General features: G+C 54.7%; 1 protein-coding gene and 1 long non-coding RNA gene across 2 annotated transcripts; one reads left to right on the top strand and one right to left on the bottom strand.

Annotated features, from left to right (window-relative positions):
* Positions 1-5,224: 5,224 nt before the first annotated feature.
* LHX1 (LIM homeobox 1) lies at positions 5,225-12,113 on the bottom strand. Its single transcript, XM_069033524.1, has 5 exons — positions 10,954-12,113; positions 9,399-9,625; positions 8,772-9,049; positions 7,914-8,079; positions 5,225-7,483 (listed from the first exon to the last, which is right to left on the bottom strand). The coding sequence occupies exons 1-5, from the start codon at positions 11,121-11,123 to the stop codon at positions 7,104-7,106; spliced, it is 1,221 nt and encodes a 406-aa protein (XP_068889625.1). The 5' UTR covers positions 11,124-12,113; the 3' UTR covers positions 5,225-7,103.
* Positions 12,114-12,329: 216 nt separating this feature from the next.
* On the top strand, positions 12,330-15,857 carry LOC138120710 (uncharacterized). Its single transcript, XR_011155937.1, has 2 exons — positions 12,330-12,403; positions 13,840-15,857. It is a non-coding gene; the product is annotated as an uncharacterized lncRNA (long non-coding RNA).
* Positions 15,858-18,114: the final 2,257 nt, after the last annotated feature.

Genomic DNA, 18,114 nt, shown 5'->3' with positions numbered 1-18,114 from the left:
TGTAAACTCGAGGGGTCCTGGCAGAGCTCACCTGTTCCTCTCGTGTCCCACATCCATCACTTACACCCATGCAAAACAAAAACAGTGCTCAGATGTGGGGGGACCCCACACCACTGGGTCACCCCAACCTCACTCCCACAGCCACAGGACCTGTTAATTCACAATTTTTCAGGAGGAGATGCAGTCAGTACAAAGCCACATCAAACAGCAACTGCAGCCTGTGAAAGTCAGGGGTTGTTAAAATATTTCACCCACAGAGTCGCCTTTGCTGCTGTTTATTCTCTCTCCTCTGCCTTTCACTTAGCAGGGTAATTAAATCAGACTCCAGGGCTGGGTTTTAATTTCTGGTTCACATGCCCTCCAACCATGCCGCTGTGCCTGGGACTCAGAATTGAGCGGGGGAATATTGGTACAAAAAAGGTATCGATACATTTTCATTTAAGATGCTCATGAAAGGCTTTTCCTGCCTCGTGGTTGGTTCGGAGAAACCCTTGGCCTGTTTAGGAACTCCATCAGCCTCACTGACATCATTTCTTTGGCATTTTCCCTCTTAATTTTACTGTTTTGATTTGCATGCCTGTTTGCTAAAATGAGACTAACGCCCTAAACACAGAGCAGATAAACAAGGGAGCGTGGAACAGGCTGGGCTGTAAAAAGGGCTTCCAATTTCTCCCACTCAGCGTCTTTCGCTGCCGTATCCGTGGAGCTCGTCAGCTTTTGGGGAATTGTCAGATTGGATGGAAGCTTTGGCAGGGAAGGACCGTGTCATCCTCCTGTGTCTGTACAATTACAGGTCATGAATGTGAATCCATCTCTCAGAGCCGTCCCTTCACCCAAACACAGAAATGAAGGGTGCTGGTGGAAACACGGAGCCTCTCGGGCACCACCAGCAAGGGACTCCCAGCCCATCCACGGCCCCACAGACACCCATTCCAGCGGGATTCCCAGCCAGATCCACGGGAATTACCTGCCCTGGAGTCACCTCTGCTGAATTTAATTGAGTTGCTTCATCAACAGCAAAATTTGACCCACATAGAGAGGGCCTCGTGCTGGCCAAAAATAGCCACGAGCTGGGGCTGATCTTGCCAACGCTTGGGCGAGCAAATGTCCTTTTCCAAACTGACCTTTTCCATTTCAGTCATGCCAGTTCAGTTAAAATTTTCTTTTTAAACCAGCAGCACAATTTATCCATGAAAAGGAGAGAAAAAAGAAGTGAAAAAACTGGAGGGAAGCAGAAAAGAGCACACACAAACCCCATCCACTGAAACAAATTACATAAAATTTAGATTATGTACATAAAAAAACTCTCCTTATAAATATTTATTAGTATTTTTCTTCTGTGCTTTTATTTACTTGAGTACTTCTGCTGTTCCTAACCCAGCCCTCATTCAAAAAACACAATTGTCTTAAAGATTTTATCAACCTTTAACGGTTCCTACGTTGAAAAATAGAAGGAACAGAGTGTGTCTGAAGAGATGCACAGCCTAAAGATGCTTCCAGCAGATAAGAATTTTAAAGGCCACCCAAAGGCAATTTAAAAACTAGACAAAAACTGGTTTTAGAAGGAGCAAAATGTCTGATTTTCAGGGAAACCACACGCTTGCTCTCCTGTGCACAGCCATGCCAACACAGAGACAGGCACAAGGGAAGTGTGCAAGGCAGCCTCTCCCAGGGACTTCACTCCCAGAAATCCCCCACAGCCCCTGGGAGTGCCTCTCACTCCGGGTCTGAGGAAGCCAGGGGATGTTTTCCAGCCCAGGTTCCAGTCTGTGCTGTGTGACAATTCCCACACTGCCCAGGGAGTTTGTGGCAGACCCAGGCCAGCCCTGCCCTGCAGCCCTGGGCTCCTGGCTGAGCAGAGCCAAGGATTTCCTCCCAAACCACGTGGGATGCCAGCAGCCTCTGTGCAGGGTCAGATTCCTCAGGAAGGGAGACTGTAGTAGAACCAAGCAGGAAAAATGTCCCTAATTCTTAAAATTTCCAAACTGTGAACAGCGCCCAAATGTCACAAGGCAGAGCTGCCCCTGAGTTTGGTGACATCCTGGAGCACGAGGTTAAGAGAGCCCGGTCAGCCCCTTGTCCCAGCAGTGCCACCAGGGGATGCTCCCAGAACTAACCCACGAGATGCCAACAAAAACAACAACTGCATCCCAGGCAGAGATCCCGTGTGCCAAGGGGAGCAGCCCCGCAAGGACACCCTAAGAGCACCCCAAGAACATCCCACAACCACATTTCCAGCAACCCCAGGGACATGGATTTAGGAATCTGGAGGCCACCTCACCACAAGGCCACATTTGCTCTCCAATTCCTGCATTACAATTCTGCATTTCCTGAGTGAACAACTCTCCAGGCCACACCAAACTCCGCTTTCCATGCTCTGTAGCTAAACCACCATGAGTACTATGGGCGAATAAACACATCCCAGAAGGATTCATAACCAAAATATATTTTAACAGACCCACTAATTTCATTTAGAACTTCCTGGGTGTTTTGTTGGCATGAGGAATGCTGAGCAGCTCAGTGCCATGGCAGACACAAAGAAAGGACCTTCCAAAACCTGCTCCAGCATCACAATTCCTTGTTCCCAGCTCACCAGCACAGAAGGATATGTATCAATAGATAAACTTAATAAATATGAATTTTTCTATTAGGGGTAGGAACAGAAAGGGAGATTGCAAATTCTTCTATTTTGTACTGTAAGAACATGCAAAGCTTAAAGACAACACAGTTATTCCAGATAAAAAATCCAGCCTATGGCAAAAGGAACCATTCCTGAGAGGACACTGCAATATCTGCCACTTCCTAGGATGGCAAAAGTATGGAAATCACCACTGATATTTTAAAATTATATTTATTTATCCATTTGTATCCTGTACCCATCTCTCAGCACCTGCGTACAGGCATTAAAATATCACACATCATTGGTCTACAAATCATCATTTAAGTACATCCTTACTCCTGGGATACAGACCTTCCCAAATCCCTTTCCATCCCCAAGCAAAGGCCGGAGCAAACAGATCCCAGCAGGTCCCAGGGAGGGAGGGACTGGGCAGAGAGGAGCCTCAGTGGGGACAGCGTGGGGTGGTTTGGGCCAAAAGCGGGAGTTTGGCTGCTGGAAACTCGCGGCATTTTACAGACACTTTGATCAACCTGCACAAATCCCCCTCCCACAGAGCAGCTCAGCGCGGATAATACTCACAGGATGTGCCTGGAACCCTTTCCCGAGGGGCTGGGGCACGTCTGACACGTGGCTGTGCACAGATCTTCAGCCTGGCACCTTCCAGGGCCGAGCATTCCCGGCCCTGCTGAGCCAGGAGAGCGGCCAGGCCTGGGCAGGGACATCACCCGGGTCCCCTCTGCTGGGACACGGCACCGTGGTCACGGAAAGAGCAGCAGGAAAGGCAGGAGAGATCAAAAGAGAGCAGTTACTTCCCAAAAGGCTCGTGGGGAGGCCTTGCACGGGCACAGAGCCGGGCGCTGCTTGGCCTCAGAGAAGGAGCGCGCTCCTGCCAGAGGCAGCCCGGGGTCCCGGGATTCCTCCCGGCCCTTCTCCCACAGCCTCCATCCATCCATCCATCCATCCATCCATCCATCCATCCATCCATCCATCCATCCATCCATCCATCCATCCATCCATTCACCGGGAACGCCGCCGGAGTCAATGGAAATGCTCTTGTAAACAAGGACTTACAAGAACCCAACGTGACAATGCTTTCAAAAGGAGTTTTGACTGCGCAATTGTTGCTGGATTAGGGGCTTCAGACGCACCGAGCTCGCTCTGAGGAGCGCAGAATTCCACAGGGCTGGGGCCTCCAGAGCGAAGGACGCGCTCGGCCCCGGCCATGGGAACGGCTCCTGGGCTCCCCCAAACTGGGCAAAGCCCCAAGGAAGGGATGGGAGCATCACAAAAGACAAACTCTCCTTTTTATAACCTAAACTGAGCCTAACACTGGCCTAAGCTGAGCCTAACAATGGCCTAAATCGAGCCTAATAATGGCCTAAACCGAGCCGTGTAGCTGCCTAAATGAACACAGAACAAACTGTACAAGGAGCTCATTACAAAATGAAAGACAGCAAGAAAGCAAGAAAGCAAGCAAGCAAGCAAGCAAGAAAGAAAGAAAAAGAATAAAAGGAAGAACCTCCCAGAATTTCCTACAAAACAAACCTATTTGTTGAAATCCTCATTTAAAATCACTGATTCAACAATAAAGCAGCAGCCCAGCCCAGCAGCACAAACAGCAGTATTTATCTTTCCCAGATAAGTAGAAGTTTGGAATAAATAAATCACCCGTTCCTCCACTTATATAAATGCAAACCAGAGCAACAAAACATGGCAATAGCACAAAAGGCAAATAAATGAGTTAGACACGGAGTCCAGGAGTTTAAGAAGTCTCCCCTGTATTTAATAAAGCATGAATTATTTTTTTAGAAACACTAACAGACCCCTTGCAGATAGTTTTTATCTTTATATTGTTATTATATAAGACATTTTGTGTTTAAAGTGAACTATTGCTTCATCTAGGTGGCCCCTCTGCTGGGCATAGAAATTAGGTAGTGAACAAAATCGAAAATCACCATTGAAAATCACAAACTATACAACTTTAAAGCATTTGGAGTTGGTTCTTTTCCCACCCCCCAGTCCAAAGAGAGAAATAATGGAGTCACTGGGAAGGTGGAAGTCTGGGGTTTAGCATAAAATCCTGTGTCTCCATCAAATAAAAGAGAAGCCAGCCCAAGCCACGGTGAGTCGAGAGAGGAAGGGAGAGATGCAATTACAGCTCGTCCCATTCCATTAACCCAGCAGGTGGAACACATTTAAAGCAGAGACTTTCCAGAACCGAACCTGACTCTTTGCCTCTAACACAGGTCAAAGTCCTCTCGGAATCAGCGAGGCTTTTGCTTTTGAAGAACTGAATATTCAGGATTCTGCCATGATTGATAATTAAAACGTGAAATCTGGCATTTCACAGGGCTCCAGGATTTTTTTGTTTCATTTTTCTCCGAGAGAATGAGGCTGTATCGAGTGCAAAGCAAAATATTCTCCCCCGCTGCCCTTTTAGGAACTTCAGAACGACCAAACGCCGCCAAACCATTGACTTTGCCTCAGCTCTAAGAAAAAAGGATTCAAATTACTTTCAGGACATTGAGGTTATGCTGTGTCCAAACCATCCAATTAGGAAAAAAAAAAAGGAAAATTGCCTTTGGAGAATAAACTAAAACGGGATCAACTGCAAACCATATCTTTGCAAGCATTTTACATTTACAACACATTTTTGTTTATGCATAAAATCAGCATTTCAAATGTTTTTTCTTAGCACAGACCACAAATAAGTGAAGATATTGAATCATTTGATTATTTCTGAATTTTAAAATTTAAAGCATGGCGGAACAGGGTATTTGGACTTCAACAACTGAGCCTGGAGATGGAAAGAAAGGCTGGAGCTGCCTCTGGCCGCTGTCTGCATCGACACCAGGGCTTAGAATTCTACCAGAGCAAAAGAGCTCCCCAGGATTAGCAGCAGAGTGGATCATTCTTTCTCAAGGCTATTTTACTCAAGAGAATCAATTTCCAAAAACTGCTTAAAACATCAAATGAAACACAAGTTATCTAAACATCAGATTTTCTAATTTTATTAAAAACGCACAAATTTTATCCAACATGTTTTCTTTCATACAGTGAATGGTCTAATATGCACTGGAGGTCACACAAGCTTAGGTTCATTAGAACAATAAAAGACATATGAGAAATTTAATATATAAAGAAAAAAGTAGCAGCTGTTGACTGCATATTTGACCATAAAATTTAAATATTTTGGACTTTTATTTTAAAGACACAAAAATAAAACTTGTGTGGGTCTATATAAGTCATATTAACAATTCCATGAATGTTCAACAGGACTAAAAATTAGCAAAGATGTTTGTTTGTCTTTTTTTTTTTTTTTTTAACCTTGTAACACTTTTTAAACACCTTCTCGGGTTGCTGGTGCAAAGCACCTTACAGTATTTGTGCTATATATTTACTTTATTTGGCAACTGTCTGGGTTTTGTGGGTTTTTTTTTCTTTGCCTTCTGTAAACAACACCTTTTACAAACTAGCACAGTGAACCACAAGCCCTGCAATCTGTTAGAACATCTACAGAAAAGAAAATGAACTATTTTGGTTGGCTGCTCAAAATCTTTTGCTTTTGAACAAGAGGTTTTTCTAAAACAGGATTTATTAGTAAAACATTGAGCTCCTGAATTTAACATTAGACGTAAACAGTTGACTGTTTTTAGTTCAATAGAGTCTTTTTGTTTAGCTTTTCTCTCTCTGTGAAGGTAGAATACTTTTTGTTTGTTTGTTTGTTTTTTCAAGTCATTTTCGTTAGAGGTCTGGGTGGTGACCTTTGCTATGATGAGGAGGTTTTGTACGTGTAGCTTTGTGAAGGTAGAAGAGTTGGTGCTGAGGGCTTAACATTTAGTATTTGCTATTTTTGGAAAATAAAAAAAAAAAAAAAACAACCACAACAAAACAACCGAAACAAAAGAGAAAAGAAAAAAAGAAAGGAAAAAGGAAAAGTTGTCCCACCTGATCGCCAGCAGGCTGAAATGGCTGAAGCTAAAAAGAGTTTCTTGTTGTCGAACTTTCTGAGAGACAAAAATGAACAAACAGATTCATAATGCCAGAACCATCCTTAACCGGGAACGCTATAGAGAGTTCTTGAAGCTTTTTTCCCCTTTTCTTTGACCTTTCCTTCATTCAATTATTTTTTAATTTTTTTTTTTTTAAACGAGAAGTTTCTAAGGATTGTGGCTCTTAGGATGACATCCAACAGGGTAATCAAACTTACGCCATCCTACGGAATGGCAGCACTTTTACTGTACAGCTTCCCCAGTTTCTTTGTCAATGGTACAAAAAAGTCCCCTCGCTTGTTTGATACAACCATAACATGGAGATTGTCCTGGTCTAGAGCAAAGCTTGCCTTGGAGCGATTGGATTCAGTTCGTTCCCAAGGTAATATTGTCTTAGGGCGGGAGAGATGTTATATTATTTCATTTCTGTACACCATAACAATAAGCAGACTAGATGATCATCACTTACTTAGACCCAGTTTGTTTTAAAGCTACCACACAGCTGCTTCGTTCATCTCTGGAGGGTGGGACAAGTGATTGCCGTAGTTAGCACCACCGTTGACGGATATCGACGAAAATGGGGGGCTGGGGCCAAAAACTTCTGCGGACATGGAGTGCAAGGACCCGGGCAGGTTGGGTTCGGGGCTGGGCGAGTCTCCCGGGGGGTGCGACATGATGTCAGTGAAGCGCTGAGCCTCACTCGAGGGGTGATGTCCGGGCAGGGGGTGGTCCATGGCCCCCAGCGGGGTCCCTGACGGCCCCGAGGAGGGCACGAACGGGAGATCCACGGGGGTCTGCGCTTGAGACGAAGGCGGTCCTTGCGGGAAGAAATCGTAATTGCTTCCAGGGCCGTAATACTCGCTCTGATAATCTGGTGGACAAGGAGAGACAGAGGGAAGGTAACATGGGGGCAGGTACCCGAGTGGGGACGGCACGGGAGCGCTCCCAGGGCGGCGCGGCTGCGGCGGGGGCTCGGGGTGTCACCCACGAACCCGAGGGGGAAACGTGTGACGGGGCCAGCCGGGCTCCGGCAGCCCCGGCACCGCCTTCCCGCAGAGCAGCGGGGGCACCGACACAAACCGGCACTGCCGAAAGCACCGGGGGAACAGTGGGAGAACGCCGGGATCCCGCCGGCCCCGGGGTGCGGGGAGCCCCACGATGGGCGGCGGGGAACCGGGCGGGACGGCCCCGGGACGGCGGCCAGAGGAGCTCGGAGCCGAGCCAGGAGCCCGGCGCGGCCCCGCGGGTGTCCCCGCATCCCGGCACGGAGCGCGGGGGCGCGGGGGGAGCGCGGTACCCACCTCCGTAGAAGGAGAAGGGCCCGTTGGGGATGAGCTCGCCGGGCTCCAGCCGGTCCACGAGCGGCCGCATCCTGCGCGGGCTGCGGAAGAACGCGTGTCGCCGGGCGCCCAGCGCGCTCAGCTGCTTCATCCGCCGCTCCTTGGAGCGCCGGTTCTGGAACCAGACCTGGCAGGGCGGCGGGAGAGGCGCCGGTCACGGGAGCCGCGGGTGCCGCTCACGGGAGCCCGGGACGCGCCGCCGCCGCCCCGCCGCCCCCTTCCCCTCCATCCCATCTCCATCCCCGTCCCGGGGCTGCGCTTTCCCCCTTTCCCGGTCTCTCCGGCCCGGTGCGCCCCGAGCCGCGCTCCTTCGCGTTCCAAACGCGGCCGAAACCCACGCGTGACGGCGGCCCCGCTCCCCGCCGGCTGCAGGTCAAGAATGATTGAGTTAATTCTTATTACCCTGACAAGATTACTGCTAATTACCCTCACACTGAGCCTCTCCAATCTAACCTCGTCTTTAATGGTCCTTTAACCCCCCATTACCCCAGCGCTGCGGGTTTATAAACCTTTTAATAATTCCAGCGCGTTGTCATTCTTATTTACCCATTAACCCCTCACATTTCTGGTTATTAATTTCGATACTATTTGCAGCTTCTTTAGGACTTTTGCGCATAAACCCGCGGCTCTGTCCCCGCCGACCGGCCGGGGCTGGGGAAGCACCGGGAAGCGCCGGGAAGCTGCCGGGATGCCTCGGTAATAACGATTTCAAAGGCCGGAGGGGCTTCCCGGGTCCCGCAGTGCGGAGGGTACCGGGCACCGGCCCCTTCTTGCCCTCGCATCCCCCGGAGCCGTGCCCGGTGCCCCGAGGCAGCATACCTGGATGACCCGCATGTTGAGGCCGGTCTCCTGTGCCAGCTGCTCCCTGATGTGCCGGGTGGGTTTTGGGGTGGCCGCGAAGGCGGCTTTCAGAGTCTCTAGCTGTTTGGCTTTGATGGTGGTGCGGGGTCCTCGCCGCTTGGCCCCCAAGTTCTGGTCGTCGTTTTCGTTGCTCCCCGTCTCCTTGTCGGACACGTTGGCGCTTTCCGAGTCCTTGGCGTCGTCCTGGGAGGGGTCTTGAGAGTCGGGGGACAGGCTGGGGTCACTGCCGGTGGTGGCTGAGGGAGAACAAACCGGGTCACACTCGGCCGGGGGGGAAATACTGACCGCGAGGGACGGGCCGCGGTAGGATCGAGGGAGAGGAGAGAGAAGGGAGAAGAGAAAGAGAAGAAGGAAAAAAAAAAAAAGGGGGGGAGAAAAGAAGGAGAGGAAAAGAAAGGGACAGGAGAATGAAGGGAGAGGAGAGAAGGAAGCAGACAAGCGAGAGGAGAAAGGAGAAAGGAGGGAGAGGAGAAAGGAGAAGACAGGAGAAAGAGGAGAAGAAAGGAGGAAAGGAGCATCTCATCCCAAGGAGCAGCCGGTGCTGAACGCATTCCCGCCCTCATCGCCCCGGCCGCGCTCCCTCACCTGAATGCAGGCTGTTTTCTTTGGCAGTATTGCTGTTATTTAGGTAATCTTCTTTGCAGACAAACTTGTTCTCGTCTATGATGTAGAGCTCCTCGCCGGTGGAGAGTTGCTTGTTACACATCATACACGTAAAACAGTTCAAGTGGAACACTTTGCTCCGCGCCCTGCGGACCAGGTCGCTGGGGGAGATGCCCTGGGCACAACCCGCGCACTTGGTCCCGAAACACCTGCGGAGAGAGGCCGGGCAGCGGCTCAGCAGCACCCACCGACCGCGGGCCCCGCGCCCCGAGCCGCGGCCTCCACACACCCTGCTCGGCCGTGCAAAACGGGATTAAATAAAATACAGCATCCCCGCAGAGCGCTCTCTCTTCCCGACATTACGTCTTTTAAAAATAAAAATCAAATGCGGCCTGGGCAGCGGGCGCGGGGCTGTGCTCGGGATCGCTGAACGCCGGGGCTGCGCTGCCCGGGTGTCCCCGCGCCCCGACACCTACACTAAGGATGCTCTAACAAACAGCACGCAGAAATTCTGCACGTTCTGTATCTCGGTACCGGCCGCGGTCACGCTCCGGCCGGAGGAGCCGCCGGTGTGGGCAAGGCCGGAGCGGGGAGCCGGAGCACAGCGGGGCCGGAGGCCTCCTGTGCCCCGCGGGGCTCTCGGAACCGGGACCGGGGCAGGGCCGGGCCCATTCCCGGGGAGAAGCGGCGGGGCTGGGGCCAGTGCCGGGCCCCACGCCCAGAGAGAAGCGGCGGCGGGGCTCGGGGCCGCTCTCCACCGCGCCGGGCCGGGCCCGGGGTTGTGCCGGTGTGCGGCGGGGGCTCCGCGGCCACCCCGGCCCCGAGCCGGTCCTTGCCCTTATCGCCGGTGTCCAGCGGCGGGCCCCGGCCGGGCAGCGGCACCGGCGGCCGCTCCGAGCCCGGGATTGATGCCGGCACCGCAGCGGGCCGGGATGCGCGGGGAGAGCGGCGGCGAGCGAGCGTCGCTCCCCGCCTCCCTCTCCATCCATCCATCCATCCGTCCATCCACCGGCGAAGGGTCGCTGCCCTCGGGGCGGCCTGGCTCGGGCGGCCGGGATGCTCTGGGCCCGCGGAGCGCCCGCACTGGGCCCTCCCCTCCGGGCGACACCGGGAAAAACGCCGGGCTCCGGCCCGGGCAGCGCCGCGGCCGCGGAAAGCCCCGGCGGGGTCACCCCGCTCTGCAGCACCGGGCCCCGGGACGGCGCCCGTGCTCCCCTCGGCCCGGGCCCGGCCCGCACCGCCCCGCCGGTCGATAGTTTGGAAGGAAGTTTGGGCAACTCGAGCTCGGCCGGGGGACGCGGAGAGCGGCGGCATCAACGGGCCCGTCCCCGGGCCCGACCCCCGCCCGTCGTCCCCCCCTCCTCGAGAGCACCGGGAGAAATAACCGCGATTTGAGATGTTCGCGTGTCACGGGGAGCGAAGAGGCGCTGGTGGTTCCCGCTGGGAACGGGGGAGACCAGCAATAATAAAGGGGAAAAAATGGGGGTGAAAAACGAATCGAGAGGAGCGGCGGGGGCAGGCGGAGGCCGGTACTCACCGAAAGAAGTCGTTTTTGCAGTAAAGCTTGCCTTCTCGTGAAAAGCATTTCTCTGTCAAATTGCATTTACATTCACAGCACTGAACACACTTCACATGCCAAGCCCTGTCCAGTACATTCAACAAAAACCGGTCCAAGATCGGCCTTTTGCAGCCTGCACAGTGAACCATTGTCTTTGGTTAGTTCTGAGGGGGGCAGCGGTTTCCCAGGTGTCAGAGAAAAAAAAATATATAAAAACAACAATTCTCTCTCTTTCTTTTTTTTTTTTTTTTTTTTTTTCAAAAAGACGACAACACCGGCGTAGGTTTGTTTTTTGTTTTGTTTTTTTCTCTCTCTCTTTTTTTTTCTTGTTTTTGTGTATGTGTGTTTTAAAAGCCTTGGAGAAGTGAAGGAGGAGAAAAAGAAAAGGAGGAAGAAGAAAAATCTTCGTTCGAGTGTCCTAGGAGGGGTACACAGGAGAACCCCCCGCTGCCCAGCGCTTCGACACAGCCACAGGATCCCGGCCGCTACCAACCACACGGATAATAATAATAATAATAGTAATAATAATAGTAACAATAGAACAATAACGGCTATAAAGATCGGCGCTCAGAAAAATAAAAATTAAAAAAATTAAAAATAAAACCGCCAAAAAGAGAGCGTGATGAGTTTTTCTAAGGTCTGAGGTAGAGCAGTCAGGAGTCAAAGTGCTTTTCCCAATGAGAAATCAAAGGAGGAAAAAATATAATAACAATAATAATAATAACAACAATAAATAACGAGCCGGGACATGGAGAGGCGGCGGCGGTCAGACGGGCTGTGGCTGCTGCCGCGGCGACATCGCCCTGCGCGTCCTGACGCGGGGATGGGGACACGCGGGGACGGGGACACGCTCCGCCGCTCCTCGCTCCGCCGCTCACTCTCGTTCTGTCTCTCTCTCTCTCTCTCTCCCTCGACGTCTCGGCGGCACCGTCGCGCCCGGCTGTGTCCGTCCGTCTGCCTGTCCGTCCGTCCGTCCGTCCGTCCGTCAGTCCTACCTACCGCCGCACATCGCTACCCGCGGCGGCCGCCCGTGTCCCCGCCGAGCGGGCGCGGCGTGGCATGGCCCGGCGGTGGCGGAGCGCAGGGCCCGGGCCGGGCGGGCCGGGCGGAGGGCGCGGGGCAGAGGGGCGGCCCCGCCGTCCGGCCGCGCAGGGGCTCTGCATGATCCCGGCGCCGCCGCCGCCGCAGCCTTATGCACCGCGCGCCCACGTCACCGCCCGCCGCGGCCAATCCGCGCCGCCGCCGCCGCCCCCCCGCGCCCGCCGCGCCGCCGCCGGACGGGGCGTCCGCGCCCCTTTATAGAGCCGCCGGGGCGCCGCCGCCGCCGCCTCCGCCCGCCCGCGCCGGCCGGCCCGCCGACCGAGCGAGCGAGCGGGCGGGCGGGCGGCACACCGAGCGAGCGGCCCGGCCCCCCGAACGCGATGCAGCGGTAGGTGTGAGGGAGCGCGGACGCGGGGACGGTGGGCACGAGGAGATGCGGCCGCTCGATGGGGTCTGGCACCCCCGCAGGGTCACGGATCCGTTAGAGGGACCCGGTGCCCGCCGCCGGCCGGCGGAGCGCCTCGCTGGGGACCGGCAAAAAACGAGGTCCCGCTTCAGCGTGGATTCCCCCGCGGCAAACGGAGGGGGTCTCCGCGAGGCGCGGAGTCGAGGAGAACTCCGAGGCGGGCCGCTTTTCCCGGGACGAGCGGTACGGCGGGGCCGGGACTGCGGCCCGGGACGCTCCGGTGGGGCCGTGCCTGTGGGGAGGGGGCGGCGGGCCCGGGGCCGCCCGACCGCTGAGGGCACAGCGGAGGCGCCGGTAACTTCGCGGTGGTTCCGTTACCGGCGCTCGTCCGGGGCCGAGGAGCACCGGCCACCGGCATGTACCCTTCTTTATTTTTTTTTTCTTTTTTGGTAAATAAAAATTAATTCGCTTTTACCTTCCAGGGGCCGGTCGGTACCGGGGCGGTGTGGAGGGACGAGGTCTCTCTTTCCTTCGCGCGTTGCTGCCCGTCGGGAGCCACCGCTCCGGGGAGGTGTCACTGCCTGGCCCCGGCCCCTCCCGGCCCCGGAGCCCGCCCCCCTCCCCGTCCCAGCGGGCTGAGCCCGGGCGGGGAATTAGGAGGGGAACGGCGGATGGAAGGGTCCGAGCGTGCCCGGGGTTGCACACACGACCGAGAGCCGGGGCTGGGCGCGGGAGTGGCGGAGGCCCGCCCCGAAGCCCGCAGCATCCCCCGCCCGAACCCACCGCCCCCGCTCTCTTTCACGTCTGTTTTACTCGTCCTTGAGGCGGGAAAAAACAAACAAACAAACAAACAAAAAAGCGGGGAAGGCGTCAATTGGAAGACAGAAAGGAAAAGGAAGGCAACAAACCCTCTCCGCGCCCTGCCCGCCGCTCCGCGCGGGGGCCAGCCGGAACCGGCGGGGATGCAGAGCCCGTCCGGGCCGGGAGAGCCAATTCCAGAGCTGTCCTCGGGCCGAGACATCGCCTCGGAGCTCCGGCGGGTGTTTAAAAGCCCCGGGGCTCCGTCCGCGCTATCATCCTTCCCCCCCGTCGGGGCGCGCAGCGGGCGCGCCGCGCTCCCCCCGCGCAGCTGTCGGTTCGCTTGGCCGCCGCTGGCGGGGATCAATGGAGCCCCGGGCCCGCCCCGCCCGGTGCCCCCGCACATGGGCCGCTCTCATGCGGAGCCGCGGGGCCGGCGCGGGCGGGCGGCCCCGCTCTGCCGCCCGGGAAGGCGACAGCTGCGGGCTGCCGTCAGGGGAGCGCTCCCCGCGGCCCCCGGTGACATGTGTCGGTGGGGATGAATGAGGGGAAGGAGATGAGCATCTCGTGTCCATCAAGCACCAGTTTTTCACAGCGATTTTTTTTTTCTCCTTTCCCAGGCGTTAGCGAAAGCATCTGGTTCTCCCCTGCTCCCCGGGGGGCGCAGGCCGTGCCCACCCCCTCCCCGCGGGGGTCCGGGGTGCCCCCGCAGCGCTGCGGCTCCCGGCGGGGCTCTGTCCGCCCGCCCCGACCCAGGCGAACCCCCCAAAGCCCCGCTCGGGAGAGGAGGCGGCACAGACAGAGGGGGGCAGTGGGGACGGTGGCGTGCCCCCCTCCGCCTCACTCTCCCACAACGGGGACCCCGACCCCGAGCAGGCGTCTGAGAGGCCAAAATGCCCGCCCTTGTCTCCAGCAGAATCCGAAAAATCAAGCCCCACCATCCCCGGGCTACCCCGGCCGGCCTCCTGTGCCCCGCATGTCCCGGCGTGGGGCATCCACGGGAGCCCGAGGGGCGGGGGGAAGTCCCCCTAGGGAGCAGCACCGTGTGCCGCCCCCTTATAGGGCCAGGTGTTTGGGACGGGAGGGATTTTTTTGTTTTTCATTGTATTTTGCAATTCGCCCAGGTCCGTTCCCGGGCCGAGCCCCCCACCCCAGGCGGGGCCGAGCCGAACCCCGCGGGGAGCCGGCCACGATGTTCCAGAGCAACCCCGGCCGGCCCCAGTGCTGCGACACAGGGACATTTAGAGAGTATAAAAGGAAAGAAAGAAAGAAAAGAGGGAAATAAGAAGATGTTTTAAAAAGGGAAATTTAAAAATTAAAAAAAAAAAAAAAAGAAAAAAGAAAAAAAGGAGGGAAATTAAAAGAGGAAAAAAAATTAAAAAAAAATAGAGAGTGTAAGTAAAATGATAAACGAGACCCAAATAAAGAGAGAGGGAAAATAAAAGAGTTAAAAAAAAAAAAAAAGCCAAATAAACCCAAACTGAAATTAATTTTAAATCTAATACCGAAGAAAAAACCCAAATCCCTTTCAGGCGAGTTCAAATTTGCATTTTATTGGTGTCGTTCCCGTCTTTTTAGTTAAACATCACCCTGTTTATCGTCCCCTCTCCCCACCGCTGCGCTCGGTAATGGGATTTCTCTCTCCTTTGCGGGGTACTGGTGCCCACTCGCCGGGGACACCGCGGTGCGTTGTGGAGCATCCCCGCATCCCCAGCGCTCCCTCCCTCCGAGCCGGGCAAAAACTTCCCTCCCACGCACTGACAGCGGCTTTCCACCACATCCATCCCCCGACAGCACTGTTTTCTCTCTTTTCCCCATTTATTTTTAGTTTGATTTGATTTTTTCCCTTCCTTTTTAACCTCTCTCAACGACCGCGCACGGGCTCGGGGATGATGCCGGGCTTGGAGCGGGCGGCGGGGCCGGTGACCGGCAGCTTCCCCGACGGGGCGGGGGCAGGGAAAGGCCCGGAGCTCCGGTTCCGACCCGTCCGCATCCCGGTGCAGCGCGGCCCGGGGCACAGGGCGTCTCTCTCGGCGTGAGAGCCCGTCTCTCGGAGCCCCCCCCCGCCACCCCGGGCGACGCTGCGGGGGACAGCCCGAGGAAAAGGTGGGGGACACACCTCTCCCCCGTCCCCAGCACTTTCCCCCGCAGAAAGAGCGCCTCCGCCTGATTAAATATATATGCGGTTAATGCACTATCCAAATATTGAAGTTAAGATGTAATTAAGCCTGTAGAACATCCCCGCGCAATAAACCGCACGGCTGGACAGGATCCATCGCCAGGTTTGTTTTAAAAAAGCTTGGGAAAAAAAAAAAAAAAAAAGAAGAAGAAGAAGAAGAAGAAAAAGAAAAAGAAAGAGATCTTTAAATTATGTATTAGAAGGTCCCAGTTTATCCTGCCGCACTCGGGTCGATGCTGAGGGTAAACACCACACCGTCACCCCCCGGCTCCGCTCGCCTTTCCCTTTTCTTTTATTTCTTTTCTATTTATTTTCCTTTTCCTTATTTATTTTCCTGCCCCCCCTCCCCCGTGATTAGCCCTCCCGGGTTTCTTCCCACGTCGCTAAATGTTGTCGCTTACACTCCGAGCTCATGCATTGTTTATGGGAAATATAGTTAATAAATAATTACAAATCCGAGGTGTGCGGCTCTGCTTTTGACTGACGGGCAAGTGGCCGGGAAGGGGCCGGTGGTGGCCGGGGGGTCCCCGAGCCCGGCCGGGAGCGGGGCCCGGCGGGGCAGCGCGGGGGGCTCCGGGGGAGCCCGGCGGGGGTGCGGGTGTGTGACAGCCGAGCGGGATCCTTCACTCGTTAAAGGGCAGATAAAAGACGAATAAAAGAGAAAAGAAAGAAAAGTGGAGAGGCAGCGGGGGTGAGGGGGGGCTATAAAAAAAGAGGGTGAAGCGAACCCCCGGAGGATGCACCGCTCCCGACTCATCCATCTTCATTGTCTCCGTGTGTGCAAAAGCAACTCCGGTCTAAGGAAAAGCCACTATCAAAGCCATGGCTTTATTTTATATCCTATAGATCAGGAGGGAGGCAAAGCTTTATTTTCGCCCAGAGACAGATATTTTATTTCTCTCTTACGGTTTTATGTGTGAGAGATGTCAAAAAGGTAAAATAGATTGCTAATGCATAGGCAAAACGAAGCTGTTTTGGCATGCTCTGTGTCAGGAGGGCTCCCGGGGAGCGCGGGCTGGGGATTTAGGGCTGATGGGAGACTCGGGGGGATTCTGCTAAAACATCTCTCTCCATAAATCCAGCCACATGGTCAGCGCGAGCGGCAGAAGGAGTTTTAAAGGGGAAGAGTTGGAGCGCGGCGGAGCGGAGCGGGATCCCGGCCCCGCTGGCCCCGCTCCGGCCCGGCCCGTTCCGCCGGGATCCCGGGGGGTCGCAGCCGCCGTTCCCACCGCTTCTCCCGGCGGAGCTGCGGCGCTGGGGACCAGCCCGAGCAGCTCCCGGCGGCACAAAGCGCTCTCGCCTCATCCCGCCCGGCCAAAACGCGCCCCTCACAACCTCCTCGCCTGATTTTATTTTATTATTTCTTTTTTATTTTTTTGCCCCAAAACAAGCACCCATCCCCCGACTATCGGTCCAAGTCCCGGAGCTGCAGCCGCTCAGCATCTGCCTCCCCGACCCCGGCAGCGGATCTACACGGACCTTTTCCAAAGTTAAAATATATCTCCCCAAGCTGCAACAATTTTCATACTTTTTGACCTCGGGGATTTACTTAGCACGTTAAGTTCAAGGCTCAGAAGCCCAGGGCTATTACTCATTTAGGCACTCCCACCACCAACACTTTTCACCACATATTTTATCATTTGACTTCCTGGCTTAAATTCATGTTATGGCAAATAATGGATGGTAATACTTTCCCCCTTCCCCATGTTAATTGTCTTGTCTGACAGCCTCCGCATTTGAAGTGATTTAAAGCAAACAAGGGTGCAGCGAGAGCAGGAGACAACCCAGCACAAAACCTCTGCGGGAGCCCTGCGGCTCCGGCTCTTCCCTCCCAGGTCGTGGGCTGGATCCAGAGCACAGCAAAGCCTCCCACAAAAGCATCTCCCAGCCCTCGCTGAGGTCACTGCAGTGCTCAGGCCGCTTCTTCCCGGTGCCCCGGAGCCCCTGGGGTGGCAGGGGGGGGACTCAGCCCTGCCTCGGGCCCCTCTGGCTTTGCTGCCCAAAATATTCCTTCCTTGGGGTGGCTGAAATGGGGAATCAGACCAGAGTGCTATTTGCGAATTTAAAAAAGCAAGGTGTACTTGATTAGGAAATTAATTATTTCAGTACCCCCAGGATTATATTGTTTTTCTAAGTTCTGTGGGCCTGTGTAATTTACTAATTTCACAGTGGCTGAACTTCCCTGGGAGTGAGAGTCAATCTCCCCTCTCTGACACGCAGACGGATCCTGCGCGGAGGCAGCGGCTCATTGGCAGTGTCGGAGGGAAGTGGGAGCCCAGACCTTCCCCTCTGCTCCTGCCACTGACCTGCTGCGTGACTCGGGCCAAATTCCTTGTTTCTCCTCTTTCTGAGAGTGGACAGTGCCTCCCTTCCCACCAGGAGCAGCTGTTCCTGCTGGGAAAGGAGTAACCACACGGGCTTCTCTGCCCAACACTGCCACTGGCTTCTGTATCCGTATGAAGAAAGGGCTGCTGCCTTATGTGTCCTTCTCAAGTAGCTGCAGAAGAGGATTCTCAACACAGACGGGTGTTTGTCATCAGCAGAATGTCAGTTTTTGGTGCTGACATCACTGTCACGCAGAGCATTTGGGAAAAATAACTGAAATCCAGACAAACAGGACTATGCCAGAAAAATGCAGTCGCAGGGGCAGAGCTCGGTTCAGCATCACCTGGGCCAGGTACCACAGCACCACAGACTCCCCTCGCAGGTGTGACGG

Source organism: Aphelocoma coerulescens, chromosome 19, assembly GCF_041296385.1.
Source record: "Aphelocoma coerulescens isolate FSJ_1873_10779 chromosome 19, UR_Acoe_1.0, whole genome shotgun sequence".
Classification (NCBI taxonomy): Eukaryota; Metazoa; Chordata; class Aves; order Passeriformes; family Corvidae; genus Aphelocoma; species Aphelocoma coerulescens.
The sequence above is the reverse complement of the archived record's forward strand: the minus strand, read 5'-3'. Positions and strand labels throughout refer to the sequence as shown.

Excerpts from the sequence above, each read along its gene's own strand:
- LHX1 (XM_069033524.1), bottom strand. The coding sequence starts at position 11,123 with ATGGTTCACTGTGCAGGCTGCAAAAGGCCGATCTTGGACCGGTTTTTG. Across the intron at positions 8,080-8,771 it reads TCAACATGCGGGTCATCCAG|GTCTGGTTCCAGAACCGGCG; the intron begins GTATGCTGCCTC and ends CCGCCCTGCCAG. Across the intron at positions 7,484-7,913 it reads GCCCTTCTCCTTCTACGGAG|ATTATCAGAGCGAGTATTAC; the intron begins GTGGGTACCGCG and ends CTTGTCCACCAG.